General features: G+C 32.8%; 5 protein-coding genes and 2 non-coding genes across 8 annotated transcripts; 4 read left to right on the top strand and 3 right to left on the bottom strand.

Annotated features, from left to right (window-relative positions):
* Positions 1 to 367: 367 nt before the first annotated feature.
* Positions 368 to 439, bottom strand: TRNAP-CGG. The gene has a single exon. It is a non-coding gene; the product is annotated as a tRNA-Pro (tRNA).
* Positions 440 to 489: 50 nt separating this feature from the next.
* On the top strand, positions 490 to 3,729 carry LOC114398363 (zinc finger matrin-type protein 2-like). 2 transcript variants are annotated; one of them, XM_028360553.1, is made up of 10 exons: positions 490 to 655; positions 767 to 847; positions 945 to 976; positions 1,053 to 1,131; positions 1,270 to 1,302; positions 2,154 to 2,232; positions 2,326 to 2,378; positions 2,533 to 2,593; positions 2,902 to 2,981; positions 3,235 to 3,729. In XM_028360553.1, the coding sequence occupies exons 1-10, from the start codon at positions 635 to 637 to the stop codon at positions 3,322 to 3,324; spliced, it is 609 nt and encodes a 202-aa protein (XP_028216354.1). In that variant the 5' UTR covers positions 490 to 634; the 3' UTR covers positions 3,325 to 3,729. The 2 variants fall into 2 exon arrangements, with proteins under 2 accessions (XP_028216354.1, XP_028216353.1); XM_028360552.1 differs by having other exon boundaries at positions 494 to 655; positions 945 to 972; positions 1,049 to 1,131.
* Positions 3,730 to 5,433: 1,704 nt separating this feature from the next.
* On the bottom strand, positions 5,434 to 5,506 carry TRNAA-AGC. The gene has a single exon. It is a non-coding gene; the product is annotated as a tRNA-Ala (tRNA).
* Positions 5,507 to 6,367: 861 nt separating this feature from the next.
* On the bottom strand, positions 6,368 to 8,345 carry LOC114400725 (GTP-binding protein SAR1A-like). The gene is made up of 3 exons (XM_028363332.1): positions 8,074 to 8,345; positions 7,855 to 7,986; positions 6,368 to 6,922 (listed from the first exon to the last, which is right to left on the bottom strand). The coding sequence occupies exons 1-3, from the start codon at positions 8,200 to 8,202 to the stop codon at positions 6,602 to 6,604; spliced, it is 582 nt and encodes a 193-aa protein (XP_028219133.1). The 5' UTR covers positions 8,203 to 8,345; the 3' UTR covers positions 6,368 to 6,601.
* A 1,657-nt stretch (positions 8,346 to 10,002) lies between these two features.
* On the top strand, positions 10,003 to 11,472 carry LOC114399015 (universal stress protein PHOS32-like). The gene is made up of 4 exons (XM_028361110.1): positions 10,003 to 10,288; positions 10,437 to 10,543; positions 10,672 to 10,790; positions 11,050 to 11,472. The coding sequence occupies exons 1-4, from the start codon at positions 10,081 to 10,083 to the stop codon at positions 11,147 to 11,149; spliced, it is 534 nt and encodes a 177-aa protein (XP_028216911.1). The 5' UTR covers positions 10,003 to 10,080; the 3' UTR covers positions 11,150 to 11,472.
* A 2,431-nt stretch (positions 11,473 to 13,903) lies between these two features.
* On the top strand, positions 13,904 to 17,179 carry LOC114398440 (peptide chain release factor PrfB2, chloroplastic-like). The gene is made up of 7 exons (XM_028360635.1): positions 13,904 to 14,372; positions 14,501 to 14,713; positions 15,035 to 15,136; positions 15,369 to 15,506; positions 15,802 to 16,106; positions 16,185 to 16,338; positions 16,453 to 17,179. Exons 1-7 carry the CDS (start codon positions 14,016 to 14,018, stop codon positions 16,582 to 16,584), a joined length of 1,401 nt encoding a protein of 466 aa, XP_028216436.1. The 5' UTR covers positions 13,904 to 14,015; the 3' UTR covers positions 16,585 to 17,179.
* A 1,017-nt stretch (positions 17,180 to 18,196) lies between these two features.
* On the top strand, positions 18,197 to 20,402 carry LOC114399919. The gene is made up of 2 exons (XM_028362141.1): positions 18,197 to 18,509; positions 19,556 to 20,402. The coding sequence occupies exons 1-2, from the start codon at positions 18,440 to 18,442 to the stop codon at positions 20,152 to 20,154; spliced, it is 669 nt and encodes a 222-aa protein (XP_028217942.1). The 5' UTR covers positions 18,197 to 18,439; the 3' UTR covers positions 20,155 to 20,402.
* The last annotated feature ends 2,405 nt before the right edge of the window (positions 20,403 to 22,807 follow it).

Genomic DNA, 22,807 nt, shown 5'->3' with positions numbered 1-22,807 from the left:
AAATTTGTACACACTACAAATATCAAGAGAATTTAGTATCCTTCTTTTTGTAATTAAAGTGTTATATGTAGTGTCTAAATTTTTATTTAGGGGACATTTGATATATGAGAAATTTTTAGTTTATTAGGAGTTTTAAATTAAGAATTTTAATTTCTCATAGTATGTATTTTAAAAAGTAGTTTAACAACTATATACTTGAGGAGTTTATAAAATTTATTAATTATTAGTATATAACAATTTTCCCTTTCCTTAAAAAAACAATTTTTTTTCTTTAAAAAATAGCATTTCACTAAGACTAGCAAATGAAATGTACTTCGTCGGAAAAAAAAAAACAATGAAATGCACGTTTATAAAAATAACAAAAAAAGGGGTGTTGCGAGAATCGAACTCACGACCTCTCGCACCCGAAGCGAGAATCATACCACTAGACCAAACACCCAATTTGTTCAATCAAAATTTGTAGTTTGTAAAATTCAATAAATATTTGTGAAGCCTTCCTCCTTCTCAAGTCTTCAACTAGGGTTTCATATCAGGCTCTGAGTGTGCCCTTCATTCCTATCAATTATCAAACAGCTTCGGTGATCATCGTAACTACCTCTACATTTGTTTGTTTATCATTTCTTTGCTCGTATCAATGTCTAACACCAGCAACAATGTAAGTTCAGAATTTGGAATCTACCCCCCTGTTTCATCTCCACCATCCCTCGATGGTTTTGGAGAATTCTTTTTCTTTTTTCAAATTATTAACATGATTAACTTGAATCAGGTCGCTGGGGTCGACAACACGTTCAGAAGAAAATTTGATCGAGAAGAGTATCTAGAACGAGCACGGGAGCGCGAGAGACAGGTGCGTTGTTAATGTTCCTTCTATTCCCATTTCTGCTTCTGATTTTTGAATAGTTTAGGTTGTTTGATTTTTCTTGTGTGTGTGTGATTTTGTACAGGAGGAGGAGGGTCGAGCGAAACCTAAAGGTAAATCACCCAATTCGTGATCGAATTGGAATTGTGTTTGCTTTGAGTAACAACTAAAACCGTCTTATTGGTGCAGCCAAAGGTCCTCCCGTGCAGAGGAAGCCCTTGAAACATAGAGATTATGAAGTGGACCTTGAATCCCGCTTGGGCAAGACTCAGGTATGCCACTAAGCTCGATGCTCTAGTAGCTCTAAATGAATGCCAAACATCTATAGGATTCTGAAAAATATACAAGCATTGAATTTTATCCCATGATTTTGCTATTCTTCTGTACTGATAACATGCAATCTTTTGCAGGTTGTTACGCCGGTTGCACCACTAAGTCAGCAGGTACCTGTTTTTTAAGTTTTTCATATTTGTTAGATTTCTGGTTATCACTAGTTATTGTATTCAGACACTTTTTGGATTAGAAAAATGTTGTTCTTTTCTCTTTTTGACTTCTTGTCAAATTTCAAATTCCTGTGGATGACCTTAACTTCTTTTGTCAGGGGATGTGTTAGGTGTGATTAAGTGTTTAGGATGAGAGTGATGCAATCATGCAGTTACACATAGGGACACTTCTTTTAGTGAATGTCAAAGTTTTACAGATTCATTTTGAACCCTAAGTGATGCAGTTAATCAAATATTTGTTTCATTCATGTCTAGTCAACTATTGCCATAATTCTGGCTATTAATTTCCAGGAGAGGAGACCCAAGACATTACTGAACTCTCCTTATTTTAGGCTGGCATTTTATAGTATAGCACTGTTAGAAATGCATATTGTCAATGTCAATACCCATGAACGTTATCCACTCTTTTTCCTGTGACCCATGAGAATGCCTTTTGGTGCACAATTTGCATACAGTTCCCAGGTTCAGTTGAATTATGGCTTTAGTTAGTTTTGAGACCCCAACTGGACTTATTAGTATCTGATTTTAGTGAGAGGTTAACTGAAAGTAACTACACTACACAACACATGAAATAAGATGGAAGAGGTAGAGACCCGGAAATTATCATTGTTGCTGCCTCTGGCTTGAGGAAAATTTTTCAACCTTGTTGGTGTGTGAGCTGTGTATATGCACCAAGGAGTACTAGGAATTGGACTTATTAAATGATTTCACAGTTTTTGTTTTTGCTATCTGGATGATCTTTTGTTACAAATATCATGTACAAATTTTGGATTTAAGTATGTTTATTGCAGGCTGGATACTACTGCTCAGTTTGTGAGTGTGTGGTGAAGGACTCTGCAAACTACTTGGATCATATTAATGGAAAGAAACGTATGTCTTTTTGGCATTTTCCTCTGATTTTTTCTCTGTAGTTTCTATAATTGCTTTTGGTTTGCTCATATTCATTCTTATGTTGTCCCTTAGATCAAAGAGCCTTGGGCATGTCCATGCGAGTAGAACGTGCTTCTCTCCAACAGGTGCAACTTAATATTGCCTTCTATTTCTTATGAAGTCAAATGACAGATCCAATACCTTTGGCATGCGTGCATGACTGTGCCTTTGTGTGCCATTTAGTTTACATAGTTTTATATGTGCCTCTGCATGACCAGTAAATCGTTTGATGAAACACAGGTTCAGGAACGATTTGAAGTTCTTAAGAAGCGTAAAGATGTTGGCAGCTTCACAGAGCAAGGTAAAGCCTTGTATAAGAGAAGGGGTTGGCTGTTATCTTCGTAGAACCATACAACTCTCTCTTTTTATATATATTTATATATATTTAAATAAGTATTATATGATTCCTTAATCACCCAAGTAAAAAAAATTAACTATTTTCATGGCTATGTAATATTTTGATTATTTTAGGAGAGTAATATGTCTTTTTTTTTTAAAGTATTCATGTGGAATTTTAAATTTTTTGGCATCCTGTCCATACCAAGATCCACCACTGTTTAAGCTGAACTTGGTTCTTGAAAATGGAAATTAACTAGTATTTTTTCACAGATCTTGACGAGCGGATTTTAAAACAGCAGCAAGAGGAGGAAGAAAGAAAGCGACTGCGTCGAGAAAAGAAAAAAGAAAAGGTAGTGTCTGTATAGTCGTTTAATTTTAGTTAGAAATAGGCAATAGGTTTGAATAAACCTTTTTTCTATCCTCCCTTTACCTTATCCCACTACCATCAAGTACAATTAGTTTTTTTAATGTTATTTACTTATTATAACTGCTAATAATTGCATCCATCTTTCTAAAAATGATTTTTAATGTTATTTTAATAAACAAAGATTGCTTTTGTTTTTCACAACTTAGCTAATAGCATGTGTTAAATTTTGGATTCAGAAGGAGAAGGCAGTTGAAGAACCTGAAATTGATCCTGATGTTGCTGCCATGATGGGGTTTGGAGGTTTCCGGTCATCCAACAAGAAATGATAGCATTCTGCATGCGGAATGAACTGCGTATGAAATTTTGGAACAATTATTCTGCAATGATAAGCTGAAAGATTATTCTGTGGAGAATCGTTAAATAGTTGGGCTGCGGTATCTTCCAGCCTGATTTTGGGTGTGGCTTAAAGATTTTTCTGTGGAGAATAGTTAAATAGTTGGGCTGCTCAAACAGTAGTATGGGTGCTGGTGCATTGCGTTATATTCAATCATTTGATTCGGTTGATTCATGTACATTTCTTCTGATAGCTAACCTGATGTATTATTATACAAGCTTGATATTTGTAGTCTCTACTATGTTTCAAGTAGGAAGTGACAACTTGCCGTACCTAATGGAAACCAATTATGAACATTCGATACAATTCTATACTGGGATGTAGCTTTTCGTGGGTATTGTCATTTTGATTTAGAAATATGACTGCAGTAGGCTTCCTTCTGAATGATCGTTCGATTATACATGCTTAACTCATGATCAACATTGTTGCCAGCCAGGATACTGGAACATGCATTTGTCAGGGTTATTCCCTAATTTTTTTTGTACATCAAAAGAGAGACAACTTTTCTTGTCCCTTTCGATGCTGGAGAACATTTTTGTGTCTTTAGTAAATATCTCTTTTAAAATATCTCTAATATATTAACGTGACCAAGTGTTACAAGACTTGTTTTTATTTTCTGGAATATGTTTGTCCCTAATATATTAACGTTACAAGATACATGCACTTAGTGCCTTAGTGGGTTTTTATTTTCTGCACGTCGGAAGAATTTTAACAAAGTGTGACATTTTTTCAATTTTTTAAGCTACTGAATGTTGGATTTGTGCTTTTATATATATAAGCACGAGAAAAGCATTTTGCCTGGATATTACAACAGCAGCATTCCTCTAAATTTTCTTTCTTCCTGTTCTTATAAATTATTTTTTGAGAGAAGGAGCATTGATTTTCAGAAAATTCAAAAATTCTTTTGCTGAATACGATCATAACCAATAGATTGTCGTATCATGCGAGACTAACACAATCAAATTCTTCTATCAATACAATGGGAGATGTTTTCTCTCTAAGAACAAGACTTGCATACTTCAATCCAACTTATTTTGAAAACTTCTTTGTATTTTCTTTTCCTTTGTGTTTGTTGTATGCATTGTTGTACGTCAAACTCTAAAATTGTATTGTTATTATTGTTCGTTTATTTAGTTTGAGGTATGTTTGTTCTCTCTTATTTTTTTCTAACAATTACCTACCCTGCTCCCACTTGGTCACGTGGTATAGTATAGCTCAACATCTGGAAGAGAAACAAAATATGAGACTCACTGATTTCAAATTTAATTTCACTCAAAACCAGCTTCACCATGTCAACTTATTTTCATCTGCGTCCCCTCCCTTAAAATCTCACTACCAAACATAGTGTAATAAATTTGATCAGAGGAAAAATATAACCTGACTTTCATCCATTGTGAAATGCTAACAATTTTCTCTTTAATCTGATATTGGTTGAAATTTGTTATAAATTACAAATTTTTGTAACTCCCACTTATAAATCACATGAAATAGTTATTAAATGAGAAATGAGACTAACAAAATTTATAATTTTCAATAAATTTTAGTGAATAATAAAGAGAGTATTAAAAAGTGTGTCACCTGAAAATGTAAATACTATTATTCACTGCCTACTTTAGGGAGTTCGAATCCTGTCCTGTATTTCCCACAAAATTAGATTGTTTGTTAGTATTAAAATTTTGATTGTGCTTTAGCAGCACATTCTCTCTCCTTTCTGATTGCTATTCAATGACCAATCACCAACTACAGTATTCCAGGATGTTTGCTAGACGAAAAAACGAGAGGTTTCCAGGTGGGATAGAGTTCCAATTCTCTCCTGCAGGATTTTATTTGCAGCTGAAATCTATCACATTCTCTCTCTCGTCCATTTTGATGAAGACATGGTTGAGCAAATTGGTAAATGATGCTCATAAAGTTGTTGACTTCATGAACAGAGAACATAACATTATTTGGGTCTTCTTGGACCAATAGCTAAGATCAGTGACAATGAAAAAAAGGAGAGAGGATTTATTCTGAAGAATAAAAATGCATAATAAATTATAAGTGGAGATGCGGGGTATCGATCCCCGTACCTCTCGCATGCTAAGCGAGCGCTCTACCATCTGAGCTACATCCCCATGTGTTGTTTGAACACGAAATATAATATTTTAATAGTTCTTCATGGTGATGCATAACTTGCCACCAAACACGCTCAAACAATTTCAGGATTCATTCACCTGCTTAAAGTTTTGTTTATTTTCCCAAATATTTGTAAAACAAGCTCTCATTTTCATGAGTATAACCATTGGCTTTTGGTTTTTTTAGGTGGGAACTACATATCCTTTTGCTGCCATACTATATTTCAGGTGATAACAGTCGTACAATTTAAATTTCAATAATATACTGATGTTCATTCAACCCATTTGGGGATAAATTGAAATAGAAATAAGAGTTAAAAAATGTAATAAATGATATGTACAAAAAAGTATACCAATTCTTTTTCTTCACACTCGTATTGCGGTTGTCTTCTGATTTGTGTAATCATTCACTCAGTAATAAACAAAAATAAAAAAGCAAGTGACGTATTATTTTAATTTTAATACCTAAAAAATGTGAGAAATTGAAAATAATCGTACTCTATTTTCCTACTGTAATAATTCAAATCAACTAAAATTATTATTGAAAGTCGCTTAACACTTTGGAACCCAAAAGAAGAAAGCATTCGATGACTATCTTCTAAATTAAAAATTATGCGGCAATAAGAAACTTTCAATTCCAACTATTCGTATAAAGTTTTTTAGTCAAGATTAATTATCTACTTAATGATGCTTTCAATATTTTGGCATTCATTTTATGCACCCAGCTCTTCATTGATTTGATCATTTGTCTCAAATCTCAAACAAATAGCTAAGCAAGGAAAAGTTGTTCTTTTTTTGTTTCGCTGACGTAAATGTAGAAATCAAGTTTCAGCATGCCTAATAATTCGGGCCACCTCAATTTTTCACCTAAAAAATCATCAATCACCACAAATCAACTGAAATTTGCTCAGCACATCATCGACAGTGTAGGAGGGTGGGGAAAACAGGAGAAGGTTCCCAGTCATTTTATATAAATAAAAGTTGAAATATACTGCAATTTCTTTAACAGCAATTTTGTCCCAACAACACCTCCAAATCTCAACTAGAGAAACAAACTTCTAGAAATGAGGTACCAAGCCATCTCTTGCTAAGGGACTATTTGATGTACTGGGAAACCCATTTGAAACCATCCCCATAACCCATTTTCTTCACAATACTGCACATGAATACCTCCATGGGACGGACATTTGAGTCGGCCAAGTTTACCTTACCCTTGCCTGTGGTGAAGTTAGTCAGGCCCAAATGGTAGCGCAATTCTTCTTCTGAGGCAGCATATGGAATATCTATCTTGTTCCCAAGGACAAGAAAAGGGACACTGGCTAAAGATTCATCAGAGAGTAGAGCATCCAGCTCTTTTTTTGACTCAGCAAATCTCTCCTTGTCATAAGCATCAACCAAGTACACCACTGCATCCACCTGAATCAAAGATAGATTCAAGTTATTCATGATCATAAAAATTAAATAAATAACAGGATAATAATAGATCTCGAGCAAGAAAAATTGGTTTAGTTAAAATATCACATAATACTAAATCAGAAACTGCTTCAGAAATCAGAAGCAGATATGTTTTTATCAGAATATCAGACACTTTAGCACACCCTCTTAAGTGAAAAAGGCGCTATCAGCAAAAGCTATCACCATGGTTTCTGCCACATATGAACCAAATAAAGTAATAAACATTGTTTTTTAATATATATATATATATATATATATAATAAGAAGGCATAAATTCTTTGGTTTAGCTCTAGTCACATACATATTAATCTTTTAGAACATTCTGCAACAGAGAGTAGTTTTTACTTTGCAATTAATCACTGTTTTGTCAATTACACTACTGAACAAAAGATTAATTTTTTTTATCTAACAGCTAGAAGTAGTTCACAGATTCTAAGTGAAACCCCTCATGCAGCTCTATACCTGCAATCACTACCAACACATATTAGCATGTCTAGCTATGTAAACAACAACAACAACACCCTTATCCCTTATGCAAGGTCAGCCACATGACTCACACAACACCGTTTGGCTCAGTTAAAGACCAAATCATGTCTAGCCATGTAAACAAGAGAGGGAAAAAAATTGTATTTGGGGAGCAAGACTAAGATCTTAATATATCTAGAGAATGCCTAGTGGCATCCAATCATATGTTCTCATACAATGCATGGTTAAGATAATCTCTCTCTGAATCTACACTCGCCGCAAACCTATACAACAACAAAGCCCCATCCCACTAGGTGAGGTTGGCTACATAGATCACATGACATCATTTGGTCAGTTAAAAACCAAAACTTCAGAAATATTATACCACTTGCCAGAAAACTATGTTAAGGGCAGAGAGAGAGAGAGACCTGGGCATAGTAATCTTTCCAAACTCTTCGAGCAATCTGATGACCCCCTAGATCAAAAGCTTTAAACTTGATCTTCCCAATACTCAACTCCTCCGATGTAGGATACTGGGTAGGCTGATGCTGGACTAATCTCTGCAAAACCAACTCTTATAATAATAATAAAAAAAAAAGGTAAACGATTGGGGAAACAAAAAAAAAAAAAAAAAAGTAAAACAAAACCTCATCTTTGAGCATGTGAAGCAAGGTAGTTTTGCCAGCGTTATCGAGGCCCAAGAATAAGATCTTGGCCTCCTTCTGCCACAGCCCGAGCGACGCTAGAATCCCATAAAACCAATCCCACAAAAACATTGCCTTTGGTTTCTCGTATCTTCTATCGACGATGGACCTAGATAAAATATTGATCTCCGCGAACTGAAACAGAAATTGAAGTTTTGTTTTGGGTAGGAAGACCTAATCTAACCCCAAAACCAGAGGAGAGAGAGAAAAGAAGTTGGTTACATTTGATGCAACTTGCAAATATTAATGTGTGGGTCGGGTCTCAGACCCGTCACTGCCTCACCCGGTTCGGTTCAGAGTATTATTTATTTAATGATATTTTTATTTATTAATAATTTAGTCTCATTTAAGATATAAAAAAAGTGTTAGTTTTTCTTCAAATAGAAAGTATTAGTTAATTTTTTTTAATAATGTTTTTATTTATTAATTCAGCCAAAAGATAATTATTTTATTATGAATTTAACTTTTATTATAATAAATAAAAATATTTTAATCAAATAATGTTATTCTAGCATGAAAGTTAAAATAATTATTTATTTTTTAGAATATGTATATTATTTTAATGATAAATAAAAATGAGTCAGAAAAATACTTCTGTTTTTTTTTACCAAAATGGAAAAATACTTCTTAAGCTATTCATTATCCAATTAAATCACAGGTGAATTCTACTTTTTTTTTTCTGCATAACAATAGATCCTACAATCAAAAGTTATGAGACTAATTCCTAAAAAAATAAAATATTAGTTAATGTAAAACTTTTTTCTGCACATTGTTCTATTTACACAGTAAAAAAATTGAACTCTGATATATGCTTAAAGATCAAATTACTTGTCACTTATATTACACCTTGTGAATATTTTAAAGTAAACATTTTGATTAAAGTTAATTTAAAAGTAGATTTTAATGGCAATATATTTTTTTCTTGTACTTTTGGTCAATTTTTTTTTTTATTTTGATTTGGTTTTGAACTTCCCTACTAACAAATAAGGTTAACATTTAAAGACCTAATTAGTGTAACTGAAATCAAAATAATTAAATTCGCATAATTACAATGTGAGAACAAAAAATATAATTAAGTCAAAGATAACATATCAGTGTTTTTTTAACTTGGAGTATTCTTTGATCGAGAATTAAGCACTAATTGGAATATTCTTAATATATAGTTTTTTCACTACACAACACATGAAATAAGATGGAAGAGGTAGAGACCCGGAAATTATCATTGTTTCTGCCTCTGGCTTGAGGAAAATTTTTCCACCTTGTTGGTGTGTGAGTTGTGTATATGCACCAAGGAGTACTAGGAATTGAACTTAAAGACTGAAACTCCTAAAAAAATAAAATTATTTGTCAGTTATGACATATATAACATAATATGATATAAAAATTGTGTCCTATCTTATAATAATAATATCAAAATGCCCACCGCTTTGAAACAATAAAAACCAGAAGCCCAAACCTTGACACCGCCAACAGATTCTACCAAATAATAACCCCTCCATTTCACTGCTCAAGTTGGCCGTAAACCACAGGCCAATTTCACAAGCTATTATTAACACGAAGTGTATACAACAAGTTTTATAAATCAAGAGAGATGAGAAGATATATATTGAATGATTTTATTTTTCTGCACCAAAATAAATTAGAGTGAGTAATGTAATAAAATATAAAGTAACAGTAAATTATAAAAATGTTATATAAAGATTAGATTTTAATAAACATTCAATTACATATTATGTTTGCTAGTTTTTATAATAATATCTTAAAAGCAACTATAATTTTTAATTGATTAAAGATAAAATTTAGACCAATAATTGGTTTGTAGTTATCGTTACTATGGTAAAAATGAAGTTATTCATATACCATTACACTAGTCAAAGCGTAACAGTGGCGACTCACTTATATTTATTTGTTTCTTCTTTAAGTTAACAACTGAAGCTGTGACAGTTTCAGATGAGTGAAGCAACAACAAGAAACGAACGGCGGGTTCTGGTGGCGGTGGACGAAGGCGAGGAAAGCATGTACGCTCTTTCTTGGAGCCTCAAGAACATAATTTTCCAAAATTCCAGCGATACCCTTATCCTTCTTTACGTCAAGCCCCCTCATGCCGTTTATTCCCCCTTAGATTCCACAGCCAGGATAGATCATCCTGAAACTCCAGGTATTCTTTCTGTCTCATATTCGAATTTTAATTATTTAGTTGTATAGAATATTTTTATTATAATAATTTTATTTGTTTCAAATGAGATTGTCTTGTCCTCTCTCTCAATCTCAATAAAAATTGTTACATATTCATCTATTTGTTTAAGGATATTTGTTTTCGTCGGACGTAAGTGCGGCCATCGAGAAGTATGGCCAAGAAGTGGCAGATTGCGTGTTAGAGAAAGCAAAAAAATTGTGTAAAGATCTCCAAAACGTATGTGGCTTTGCTTCCTTCATATGCTCTTCGAGATTCAACAATTATCTATCTTATTCTTATCATCGATCATACTCTTTCTCTGGCTAGTTCTAGTTCTGACTCACTTACTTATGAGTCTTGAATAGGTCAAGGTGGAAACCCGGGTAGAAATTGGAGACCCAAGGGACGTGATCTGTGACATGTCTCAAAAGTTGGGTGCTGACTTGTTAATCATGGGTAGCCACGGCTATGGAGTTGTAAAGAGGTAGGTACCAAGTTACTTTTAGAAAAATTAATTAAAATTCATGACTGAATAATTTACATGTTATTTTTTAAAAGTTTGTCACTTAATTTTGTGATATCAGAATTAATTAGCAAGGGAAAAACATTTTCCATTACTAAATTTGATTATTATTATCATTAATTTTAGCAGTATATTCCAAAGTATCCTTGTTTGTTTCAGAATATATGTGTGTGAATATATAATACAGTGAAATGTGTTTTGGGAATTACATGAATTACAGGGCTTTCCTTGGAAGTGTGAGCAATTACTGCTCACAGAACGTGAAGTGCCCAATTTTGATAGTCAAGAAGCCAAAACCATCTGCTGGTGCTGGAAAATGATCTGCCAATTCTGTTATTTTTATGTAGAATTTAGTTTTGTCAGTCACTGTTTTGGGTATGTGTTGTTTTTCCCTGTAGTGTAGCTAGTTCTTCTAGGAGGATCTTGTCATGTGGTTGATATTAAAGCACCAAGTAGAGGCTTTCTTTTCAGTCTTAGAGAAGATCTTTGAGAATTGTGGATGTCCAAGTGCGTAGTGTCTCAATTTGGGTCAATTCGAACTCATTGTATCCCGAGTTAAACTAAGCCTCTTGCAGTTAGAGTTAGAAAATTATCGAGGTAACTTCAGATAAATAAATAAGCATACTAACTCGTATTTCAGATATTTATTGACATAATTAGATTTTCAAAATTGTAAATTTTAAAAAATTTGGCATGCATCTATTTTCACCTCCCACCCCCCTTTTCTACTAATTTGGTCCAACTGATCTTTTTAGTTAGTAGTCTTTTAATTGAAACGTTTTCCAATGTGGTCATATCCACTAACACTATCAAAAGAAAATGCAAGCTTATATAATCATTTGCCAAGAATATTCTGACGTGTTTTGTTAGCGTGTTGCTAGTGCCAATGTGCGTGGTTCTGGAATTCCACATAGAAGGCCTATTTTACCATCTCAAATGCTAACATAGAGATAAATGAAAGAGAAAGAAATTACAAGTTCACGTTGATTTTATGATATAAAATATGGATGAATAAGTATTTTATTTTCCCCCATTCAACTTGATTCCACGGTTTCACCATTCATTTATGCAAAGTTTATATAAGTTTTTAAATTTTTTGATATTCATAGACCTTTTTTTTTCTAATTATAAAGTGTTCAAATTGCAAAAATTAATCTAACTCCTACCCTTCATTTTGTATGATTTTTTTAACTCTTTATGTAGCGTGTACCTGAATTTCATGTGGTAAAAAGAAAACGTATTTATTGTATTTAACGACAAATATATCTAATGTTGAATATGTTTTAAAATAAATAAGAAGTTATTGCAATAGTGTTCAAACTATAGATATAGATAAATTATAATGTGGTCTAAATACCAAATTGTCTGTATTATCCTTGTTGTATTGACAAATTTTCAAGGATTTTTTTTCTCTCAAAATAACCTCCCAATTAACTTTATTGTATAAGATGACAAGGAAGTTAAATTTTACCTAAGTCAATTACCAATAAAAATAATAATATTGATGCAAGCATTATGATTTTTTAATTCTCCTAAAAAAATATTTATACAAGTAAAATATATTTTATATTTGCCTCATAATTCCAGCAAATACCTTTTATTTTTGTTTTAAAAAAAACTCATTTTTATTTTTTTTAAACACCACCTTTTTCTGTTGGTCTGCTTTAAAATATTTGACAACATTAAATTTGAGTATATTGTTGTGAGGGGACTCTCATTCACCTCACTTATCTATTGAGATTTTCGTAGGATTCAAAGGTAAATTTTTGCTTAATTCTTTGAATGCCAAAGAGACATACCGTGTTATTCTAGGTTGCATCAGAAGATCTGGATTGCTAAAAAAAACTTTACTCATGTTATTGTTTTTAAAATCATTAGATATTGTTACACATTATTCAGTAATATAACTTTTAATGTAATAAATCTAGACACATCCAACATCTCATGCATTTAACTTAAGTTTTTGGTTATTTGTCAAAATGAGAAAATTAGGTATATGCTGCCTACATATTGGTTTGTTTGAAAGTAGATGTGTTGAAATTAAACAAGGTTTTTAATTAATTCGATAATAATGTTTTTTATAAGGTAAAAAATATTTTCATTGAATTTCGAACTTATTGCTCACACTTGATCATATATACCATTGTGCAAACATGATTTTGCATTGTTAAATAATAATAGATGTATTATTTTTACAATATGTTCACATGCTACACCAGAAAGTAACAAACATGTGTTTAATTACTTTAAAGCAAGTAAGGGAAAACAAGAAACTTTAGTTATGGGTAAGAAATTTAACCATTGATACCTCAATAAATGCGTAATTTTTATGAATATGTACATAATAACTTTTGATTTCCTCGTCGATCAACATTACATATTTTACCTATTCTAAAGCAAAAAGAAAAATCCATAGATCAAGAGTGAAAAACTCTACTAGAAAAATGGAGTCGGGGAAGAAGAAGAAATCGAAGACTTAAGGTGAGGAAAATCATGGGGTAGGAAAGATTTGAAGTGAGAGACAGTGGGGGTGGGAGGAAAGAGGAAGGATATTGAAAAGGAAAGGAGGAAAAAGGAGTGTGATGTGATGAGATAGTTGAAAAAAATAAAATAAAAATTAAAAGATTCGAGAGTGAAAAAATGAAAAACAAAAGAGACGTCAATAACTATGTATTATTAATAAAGATAATTATCTTTTTATATTTTCTATTTCAAAATTATCCTTTAACATATGGAATTATTTTATTTTTTCATAGACGTTTAAAATGTAACTGTTGTTACTATTCTTTCAACGGCTTTTACTTTTTTTCTTTTTATTTTAAAAAATACATATAGAGACTAGTAAATACATAAAAGCATATGCATCCCATGAATTGCTTCTTGCACTAATCAGAAATGTAAAAGGTTACAATCCGAAAAGCTAATCCAAAATATAATATTACATTTTTTTCAAAAAGTAAAAGAAGTGCAGAAAGCAATGTATTAGGTGTAGGAAGCAAAGAAACTCCCTAAATAGAGCTGTTAAACGGGCCAGGCCCGTTGGATAGTTAAACTTGTTCCATTGCTGGCAGCTTGAAGCATAAGCAGCAGTAACAAGTAAGCATTTTGGTCGTCTTCAATTCGAGCTGAAGGTGGAGTACCCTCATAGAATCCTTGTTTGCATTGTTTTGTCACACGCGACAGAGCATGTCCCGTTTCCTAGGAAAATCCCTTAGGACTAAGGGGCCCTTGTTTCTGCACAAAATTTTGGGAATCTCGTCCGAGTCGCATAACATCCTGGTTTTATCAAGGTATCGCCGCCACTTTTCACATTCCCTTCCCCACAATACTTCAAATTTGGTTCCAAGTACCGGGTCTCTCCAAATTCGGTTCTTTGCCTCTGAGGCCGCTGCTGCCACCACTGAACCCTCAACCTCCGATGGGCTCACGGTCCAAGGAATTCTGGCCAATAATTGGAACATTCTCGACGAAAACGACGGCGATTGGAAGAGTCATGCCACCGCCATAGCTCAATCTATTCACTTGATCAAACGCCGTTTACATGTAAAATACTTTTTTTCCTCTTAATTATTAAGCATGCTTTAGTTAATTAGTACTGATTGGTCTTTGTTTTAGTTCCAAATTTTTATTGTCTGTTTCGTAGAACTTGATCAGAAGTTTTGTGGTGGCAGTGGGAAAAATTGAAGGTGAGGTTGGATATGTTATCATTCCAGCTGAGTAAGGAAGACCTTTGGGATGATCCGGTGCGTGCAGGTAAAATAAGCCGAGAGCACGGTTCGCTCTTGGGAAAAATGAAAGAGGTAAATGCATTTGAACAAGAGTTGCTTGAGCACATTGACATGATAAAGCTTGCGCGCGAAGAGAATGATGCGGATTTGGAATCGGTGGGGACTCACTTCATCTTCTCCTAGGCATGTATTTATCAGTTTTGTTGCTATAATCTTACATTGAAAGGATTGCAATGCTTAATAATCTCATTCATGTATCGCTTTGATTGTTGCTATATTCTTACATGGAAACATCGTATTGAAATGTTAGATAATAGATAGGGCTCAACATATTACGAGGTAGATCTAATTGAGAAGAAACGTGTGTCATAGTTGGAAATGCCAAAAGCTTGCTCAAGATTTGTAGAGTCAGATAGATCCTTTCTTACTAGTAGATGCTGATTTATATATTCATGCATGGAGTGTTTCCCTTTTCAGGAATCACTGAAAGCGTTGCTTAACATGAGAAGAAATGCAAAAGAGAAAGAGCTAGAGGCATTGCTTTCTGGGGAGCAAGATTCTTGTTCGTGCTACATTGAGGTCATTGCCATAGACATTTAAACGTTTCTGTTATTGCACAATTGGTACTTTAATCTTTATTCATGGCCAAGCCAGCAATCTAGGTCTAAGAACATAATGTTGGCATGCTTCACTTGAATATATTGTTACTTCATAATTTTTTCGCTTTCCAGCATTAGTAAAGCAGTGAACATGGGCTGTGGTTATGTATGTGTGTGTCTGTTGAAGCTTACTGCTTTATAATTTAATATAGGTTCAAGCTGGTGCTGGGGGTACTGAGAGCATGGACTGGGCTGCGATGGTCATGCAGATGTATAAGTCATGGGCACAGCGACGTGGATATAAAGTAACTGTAGTGGATGAAATGCCTGGTGAGATTGCAGGAATCAAGGTTCTTCTTCATACCATCCTTCATAACTCATAAGTTACTTTAAAACTATTTTGCAATTTTTCATATAAGTCTTGCATGCCTGGATGCATGACCCATGGTTACCTCCCCTAAGGTGACTGTTGTTTCTGATTTTCAAATTTTAAGTTGCCTAACTTGCATAGCATTTAAACTTCAAGCAAAATTACCATTAGGATTCCATTTCCATTTGGAGCCTCTAGTTTTGCCTTTGAATCTCATTCCCTTATATCGAAGGGAACTTCTAGTTTCTGAATATATGGGCCTATTTGTTTTTCAGCGAGCTACCATCAAAGTAGATGGTGAGTTTGCATTTGGATATGCCAAAGCAGAAATAGGAGTGCACAGGCTGGTGCGCATATCACCTTTTGACAGTAATAAGCGCCGGCATACTTCATTTGCCGCTGTGGCAGTGATTCCAATCCTTGGTGATGGATCTACCCATGTACAAATTAATGAATCTGATCTTCGAATTGAACGATTTCGTGCTGGTGGTGCTGGTGGCCAACATGTTAACACAACTGAGAGTGCTGTAAGAATAGTTCATATTCCTACAGGAGTTACTGCAACTTGTCAGAATGAAAGGTATGAAATATGTGCACTAATTCATGTATTGATTGAGTTGTGTTATTAGATTTTGAATTTGGGTATTATTGAAAACAGATCGCAGCATCAGAATAAGGCTTCAGCAATGGCTGTACTTCAGTCAAGATTAGACCAACTGGAGATGGCACGCCAGGCACAGTTCAATGCACAACATACACAATCTCTCACCGACATAACATGGGGCAGTCAGATTCGTAGTTATGTTCTCCATGTAAGTTTGAGATTGTACATGCCCCCTCCTTTTCTGGCAGGTTTTGGCAACCTTAAAATTCTAACATTAATTATAATAATAATAATCACTAATATTATTTTATCTATGATGCAGCCTTACCGTATGGTGAAAGATCTTAGAACTAACTATGAGGTTTCAGATCCTGACTCTGTCCTTGAGGGAGATCTAGACAGTTTCATCTTAAGCTATCTGTCAGCTTCTTTGGATAAAGATGATGATGCTTAAATCATTCGAATTCTCAATCTATGGCAGCATATTGTTTATTTAGTGCTGTAATGGGTATATGCTTGTGCATGTTCAGCGTCTGAGGTAAAGTCAGCCGTCCTTTCAGTTACTGCCTTTCCTCATCAAGGCTTATCATAATATAAGGAAGCCTATTTGGCTTGCTATGGTATTTTTTGGGTGACAAATAAATGAATGCATACCATTGAATTTTGAATATGGAATTATGATGCTTAAAAAGCTTGATTTTATTTGGCTTGCGCAGTCAGAATAACTTCCCTATGACCTCTGATGCAGCTGACCATGATTATTGTTCTTTAAGATTCATTTATTTGCATATAGAACTCGTATAGAAGGTACGTGAGATTCGTATCCTTTTTATCTCAGGAATAAACGATGCAAATAATAATTGAGGATGGCTTGCCAAATCTGCTCTAGGAATTAGTGGATAAACTTTTTGTAATTTATTTTCAAAATCATGACTCTCAGACAAAAAGAAAGCATCTAAATCTGATTAAGAGCCCATGAATATATGGATGAATTTGTTTTTCTGTTGTTATACTAATGAATCTAACGGCAAGTATCTTTTATTTGTTTATTTTTCCCCTTTAAACTGAGAAATATCCACAAAGTGGCCAAGTGGTTAGTAATCTTAAGTTAGTGGTTAAAGGGGTTTATGTGATGTCAGGAGTTTGATTTAGTGTGTGTCTGGGAATGTGTTGCGTTTTCTGTTTCACGCTTTTGAAGACAACATTCCATTTTACCAAGCAGTGAACATGACTGGAGGAAAATGTAACTTACGTTCAACGGGCATATAACGTGAGTACAAATAATGTGTGTTTGGATTACAGTTACAAAGTTAAGTTCAAGGACCGAAATGTCCGATAATTAAAGTGGAGGAAATCAATATTGTATAATCTCAATTGGAGAAAATTTAGAGAAGTTATTTTCGACAAAATTTTAACAAATAATCCTAAGGACAATTTTTTTTGTTCTTTTTTATGTTTAAAAAATTACGTCACAAATTTCTTTTTTCTAATACAGCCGTTGATATTGCAATCAGAAACAAACATCGTATTGAGTTCATCCATGAACAAAATGAGTAACGCATGACTACCAAATAAAGCAAAAACAAATGCCTTAAAAACATGTCAGTTAAATATTTTTTAAAAGAAAAAAAGAGAAAATGATATCACCATGAGGTTGATGGAAAGAAAAGGATGAAGCTGAAACTTTTATAAAAGAAAAAAAAAACGGGTGACATTCGTATAAAGGTTTAAACATGTGTTTACTTTTTAGTAAAAAAGAGTTATATATTGATAGTGTGAAAATTTTTACATAATTATTTAATCATAAATTATCGTGTATGATAAATTTGTTGATTTTTAAAATAATTATCTAAATAATTTAAATGATGATTTGTGATTAGATGATGTTGTAGAACTGTTTTATATTTTCAATGCATTGATGTTAAACTCTTTTGAAAATGTCTATTGCTTATTTTAATTTTATGTATTTTTTTTATCTCTACATTTAATAGAAATAGTTTGTTTTTATAAAAATGAAAAAAATATTTTCGTATTTTTAGAAACTAAAAAATAAATAAAAGCACACCGACTAGCCCAATTTAATACCAAAACAAGCCCATTTTCAACACTCCTATTGGGCCATTGAACAGCCCATTACAATGTATTGCATTTTCACAACTGTCTTGTCTTCGTTAAACCAAGAATGTTTTGTTAAGATTCTTTCCTCTCATCGAAGCCTTCAAGGCCTCTTTATCTTTAATTTATTATTGTTTATACTTCATAGCTATTTATAATTCGGTTAGATTCAGTTTTACCGTTATTGCCATCTCATGGATTTCCAGAAGAAGAGGGTTCAGTTTCTAGCCTTTGTCGCTGCCATCATTGCTCTTAGCATCACAGGTACCTACCTAACTTTTCATTGCCTATTATTCAATGTATTATATTTATGCAGTCACAATTCAATTTCCTTTTTTTCCCCCCACTTTTTGAAGCATTTGACATTCATGTTATCTAATTATAGACATTAACCAGATTCATAAATATAGCAGACATCACATGATTTAACTCCTGCATCTCTACCCTGTTTAGTTGAGTAGAAAATAAGGGAAAGAGAAAGACCACCAAAAACAAAATTCGGATCCTTTTTTTATAGTTCGAATGTTAATTACTCGTAATCTCGCACCAGGCTCGATTGAACAGTGAACAATATAATTGCTTACTTATATTCGTATTATTTTTTTGGGATCAATTAATGACTTTAATTTGGGGGAGTTTGCATAATCAGGTTCTTTTTATTTTTAGCAATATCTAAATTATTTGCAAATGTTGTTGGGTGAAGTAAGGAATCAGTTTTCTGACCATCAAATACGCTGTTTTGTTATCATTCTGGGACTACCATGATTGTTCCCATCTTGGTAACATTGCTTAGAGGAAAGTTTACATACAAAGACTTCCCAATTGATCGAGGACACAAATCTGTCTTTTCTAGAATGGATTATTTTGAGATTGTTTTGTGTATATATATTTTGTTTTTATTATGTCATCATTAAGATGACAGATTTGCCTCCACTAAAGTAATAGGGTTAAAAGATTAAAATAAGTAATTTCAGTCATTGAAGACAAAATTAATAATTAATAATTAATAATTAATATTTCAATGCATTCATGATTTGTGACACGAGTACAATTGTACATGTAATGTCAACACTTAGAACAGCCAAATCCTAATATGGCAACTTGTTCCTTCCTATAAATTTAAGAATTGAAGTACAGTTGTTTTCGTCTTTAACTGTGGAAGCCCTCCAGAAACAGTGTCTGCTTATTACTTGCATATAGTAAGGTAGCTTGTTGCTCAAGCCTCAATGCTCATAACTATGCAGCTGAAAATGTTTATTTGTATTGCTTATTATTACTCATGACAATAAACACTTATGCTGCTATTTCAGCTGAAAAATGCAGGCAGCTAGTCGGCGAGAAGGCGTCATCCCAGAGTGGAAAGTTTACATTCCTAAATTGCTTTGACATGACTTCTGGAACATTAGCATGTAGTGTGAAGGAAAGTGTGAAGTTATACTGCTACAATATTAGAGCTGCTCATGTTGAAGGAGCAAGGCATGATGCAATGAAGTCTGCCCTTGTTGATGCTTTGAAGCAGGGAATGTCACAGAGTGCTTCGGCAAAATATGCTAAGAAAGAAGGTGACAAGGCAGCAAAATTGGCTTCTCGTAAAGCCAGGCGCATTATAGGTCCCATCCTCTCTTCAGGGTGGGATTTTTTTGAAGCTGTGTACTATGGTGGTACTCTCACTGAAGGGTTCCTCAGGGGAAGTGGCACTTTGTTTGGTACTTATGCTGGAGGCTTCCTTGGGGATCAAAGGCTTGGGAGATTTGGTTACCTTGTTGGAAGTCATATGGGTAGTTGGATTGGAGGTAGAATGGGGCTAATGCTATATGATGTGGCTAATGGAGTCCATTTCTTGTTGCATTCTGTTCAATCACTTGGAAGTGAAGTTCAAAAAACTTCAGCTGACTATCAAGAAAATTAATCCTGAAGCAACTAGAAGTTCCTTTTTACGTGACACTTCTGTTTATGTTCAGCTCTAGAGGTTTGAGTGTTCTTAAATTTTGAACCTACTGTCTTTCATAGCTACGAAACATATGAAGATTCTCAACTGATAATATATATGAAAGAGATAAGTTTGCACTTTACAACATTGTCATTTTCTTACATTTTGATTGGTTGTATATGTAATTTTACAATAGTGTTTATAAATTGGATTTTCTTCAACTTTTCTGCTCAGGTGTTATATATAAAAAAACACGCTTAATTCATTTGAAAAAAGGGTATAAAACATTCTTTTGCCTTCTTAATTTTCAAACATATAATGCATATTTCACTTAACAGATTTTCTTTTCTACATGTTATATGTCATTGCTTCTCCTTTTCTCTTCTTGGCCAACCTTCCATCATTACATTTCTTAAATTCAAATATCGGAATTCTTGGTAAGTAATTTTTCAATTAAATTGTTAAGGAAATGATAATATTTATATGTAAGAGAACTTACATCGTTCCATACTCTTGAATAATAGTAAGATACAATTATATTGGAGAGAAAAAAATTGTTATGAGATGATTATGATTAATGGGTAGCATTTGACAAGAGAAACGAGTCGAGTATAGTAAAAGGGACATGTTTCTCATATAACAAGGCCAATCATGTTTTGAGTTTTAAATTTCTTATGAAATGTGTTTATATTTAACAATTGACGATATCTTGAACAAAATTATTTTTTAAGAAAAATATTATGGGTAACTAAAAATAATGGTTGGATTTGGTAACTTTCTAAAATTGTTTTTTTCTCTCTCTTTATTTTACCATATTACATTCATATTATTTTAGAACCATAACTGATAAAAAAAGTCAAAAACCATAAACAATTAGCAAAGACAAAGGAAAAATGTGCGTTAGCAATCCCTTTTAAAAATACTTGTCAATATCTATAATATATACAATACTTTTATATAAAAGAAGACTTTTAATGTCGATTGATTTCGATTTTTTAGATTAGTTTTGGGGATTTAGAATTGGTTGAGAGAAAATAGGTACTTTTTAAAACAATTTTGAAACCATTTTTAGAAACTCTTTTTGTCAGCTTGTGGGCTATTCAAACATAATTACAAGATCACATGACTACACTTTGACAAATCACATAATTAAAATCACTTGCTACACATTTACAACATATACTATCATATACATATAGATATATGTTGTCATAGTCAGTTTGACAAAATCAATTCATAGAATTATACTTACATTAATTGCCACATTTATATACCGTGATAGTTTAAGTAATCAATAAAAAACAATTAAATATCTAAAACATTCTAATTAGGGTGAGGTGGTAGCGGTTATGAATGAAGTAACTAGGTAAATAATGCCTCAAAAGACTCAAAGTAATATCCTATGTAGAAAAGGAATCTAGATTGTCAAATCTTTGCAATTTCAAAACCATAAATTTAAAAAAACTATAACACATGATTCAAAAATATTAATTAGACAAAACTAACTATTTAAGTTGTGAAAGAAAATTTACCTCTGCAAAAGAATCAATAATGGATACACAAGTGATGTTCATCATGTGTCTCATGACAAAATAATCACACTCATGATTGTCTCTTTATTTACATCCTATAAATTAACACAAAAATAACCAATAAACAAAAAAAAAAAACAAAACAAAAACTCAAAGCCGACCCTGGTCTTGATTGGAGGGGGCGATGGCGGGGTGCACATGACTAGAAGGAATCCATTCTTAAAGTATTTTACATAGTTTTCATAAATAGATTAAAATTATTGTTTCATTTTATATATTTTATTATTCAAATTAAAATATGGCATGTAATTAGACAAAATTATTCCTTTGACTGTAACATTATAGTGAGAGAAAAGAGGCTTAATTTTTAAAATTCATGGTACCAAAAAATTAAGAGCTAAAAAATACAATTTAGTGCTCTATGAATATCGTTGACTAATTTTTTATTATACAATACTTATTATCTCTTATATTAATTGATTTCTCCGCTTATTTCTCAATGATAAAAAAATTAATCTCTCCGAAAATATACATTAATTAATTGTTAAGGGTGTAATTGGAAAAAATATTAAATTGTTCAAAAACATTTATGTTGTAAAACGCCAATCAAAATAAAACAAAAATAAAGAGACCAGAAAAGAAGTTGCTAACAAAATATAAAAGTATAAAAATAAGTGGTTGGAAATAGGGTTGAATGCCCATGAAAAAACTAATCCCTACAGTTTTAAGCTGAGTTCATCTGCCCCACCTTCATCCAACGTGCATGAAAATGGTCAACACTGTGTACAGCGCCTGCACGTTAATGCGTTCATAGATGCAAAATATTCAAACCTTTGGAAAATTGCTGTCCCTATTAGCATAGAAGTCTTTGACTATAGAGTTACAACGTTAATTACAAGATTGCTGCTAATTGTCGTCGTTACGTATCATTTTTTCTTCCTACAACAATCCTAACTCTAATAAGACAATTTTAAACTTAATTATTTAGTTTTTTTAATAAGTAAATGATAATTTAGTAGTTTTATTGGAAACGCGAGTTGAAAAATTCGAACTTACGATCTCTACATCCTTATTTCTTTTTTCTTCTTCAATTGTTAAAC

Source organism: Glycine soja, chromosome 19, assembly GCF_004193775.1.
Source record: "Glycine soja cultivar W05 chromosome 19, ASM419377v2, whole genome shotgun sequence".
Classification (NCBI taxonomy): Eukaryota; Viridiplantae; Streptophyta; class Magnoliopsida; order Fabales; family Fabaceae; genus Glycine; species Glycine soja.
This window is presented reverse-complemented; position numbering and strand designations above follow the sequence as displayed.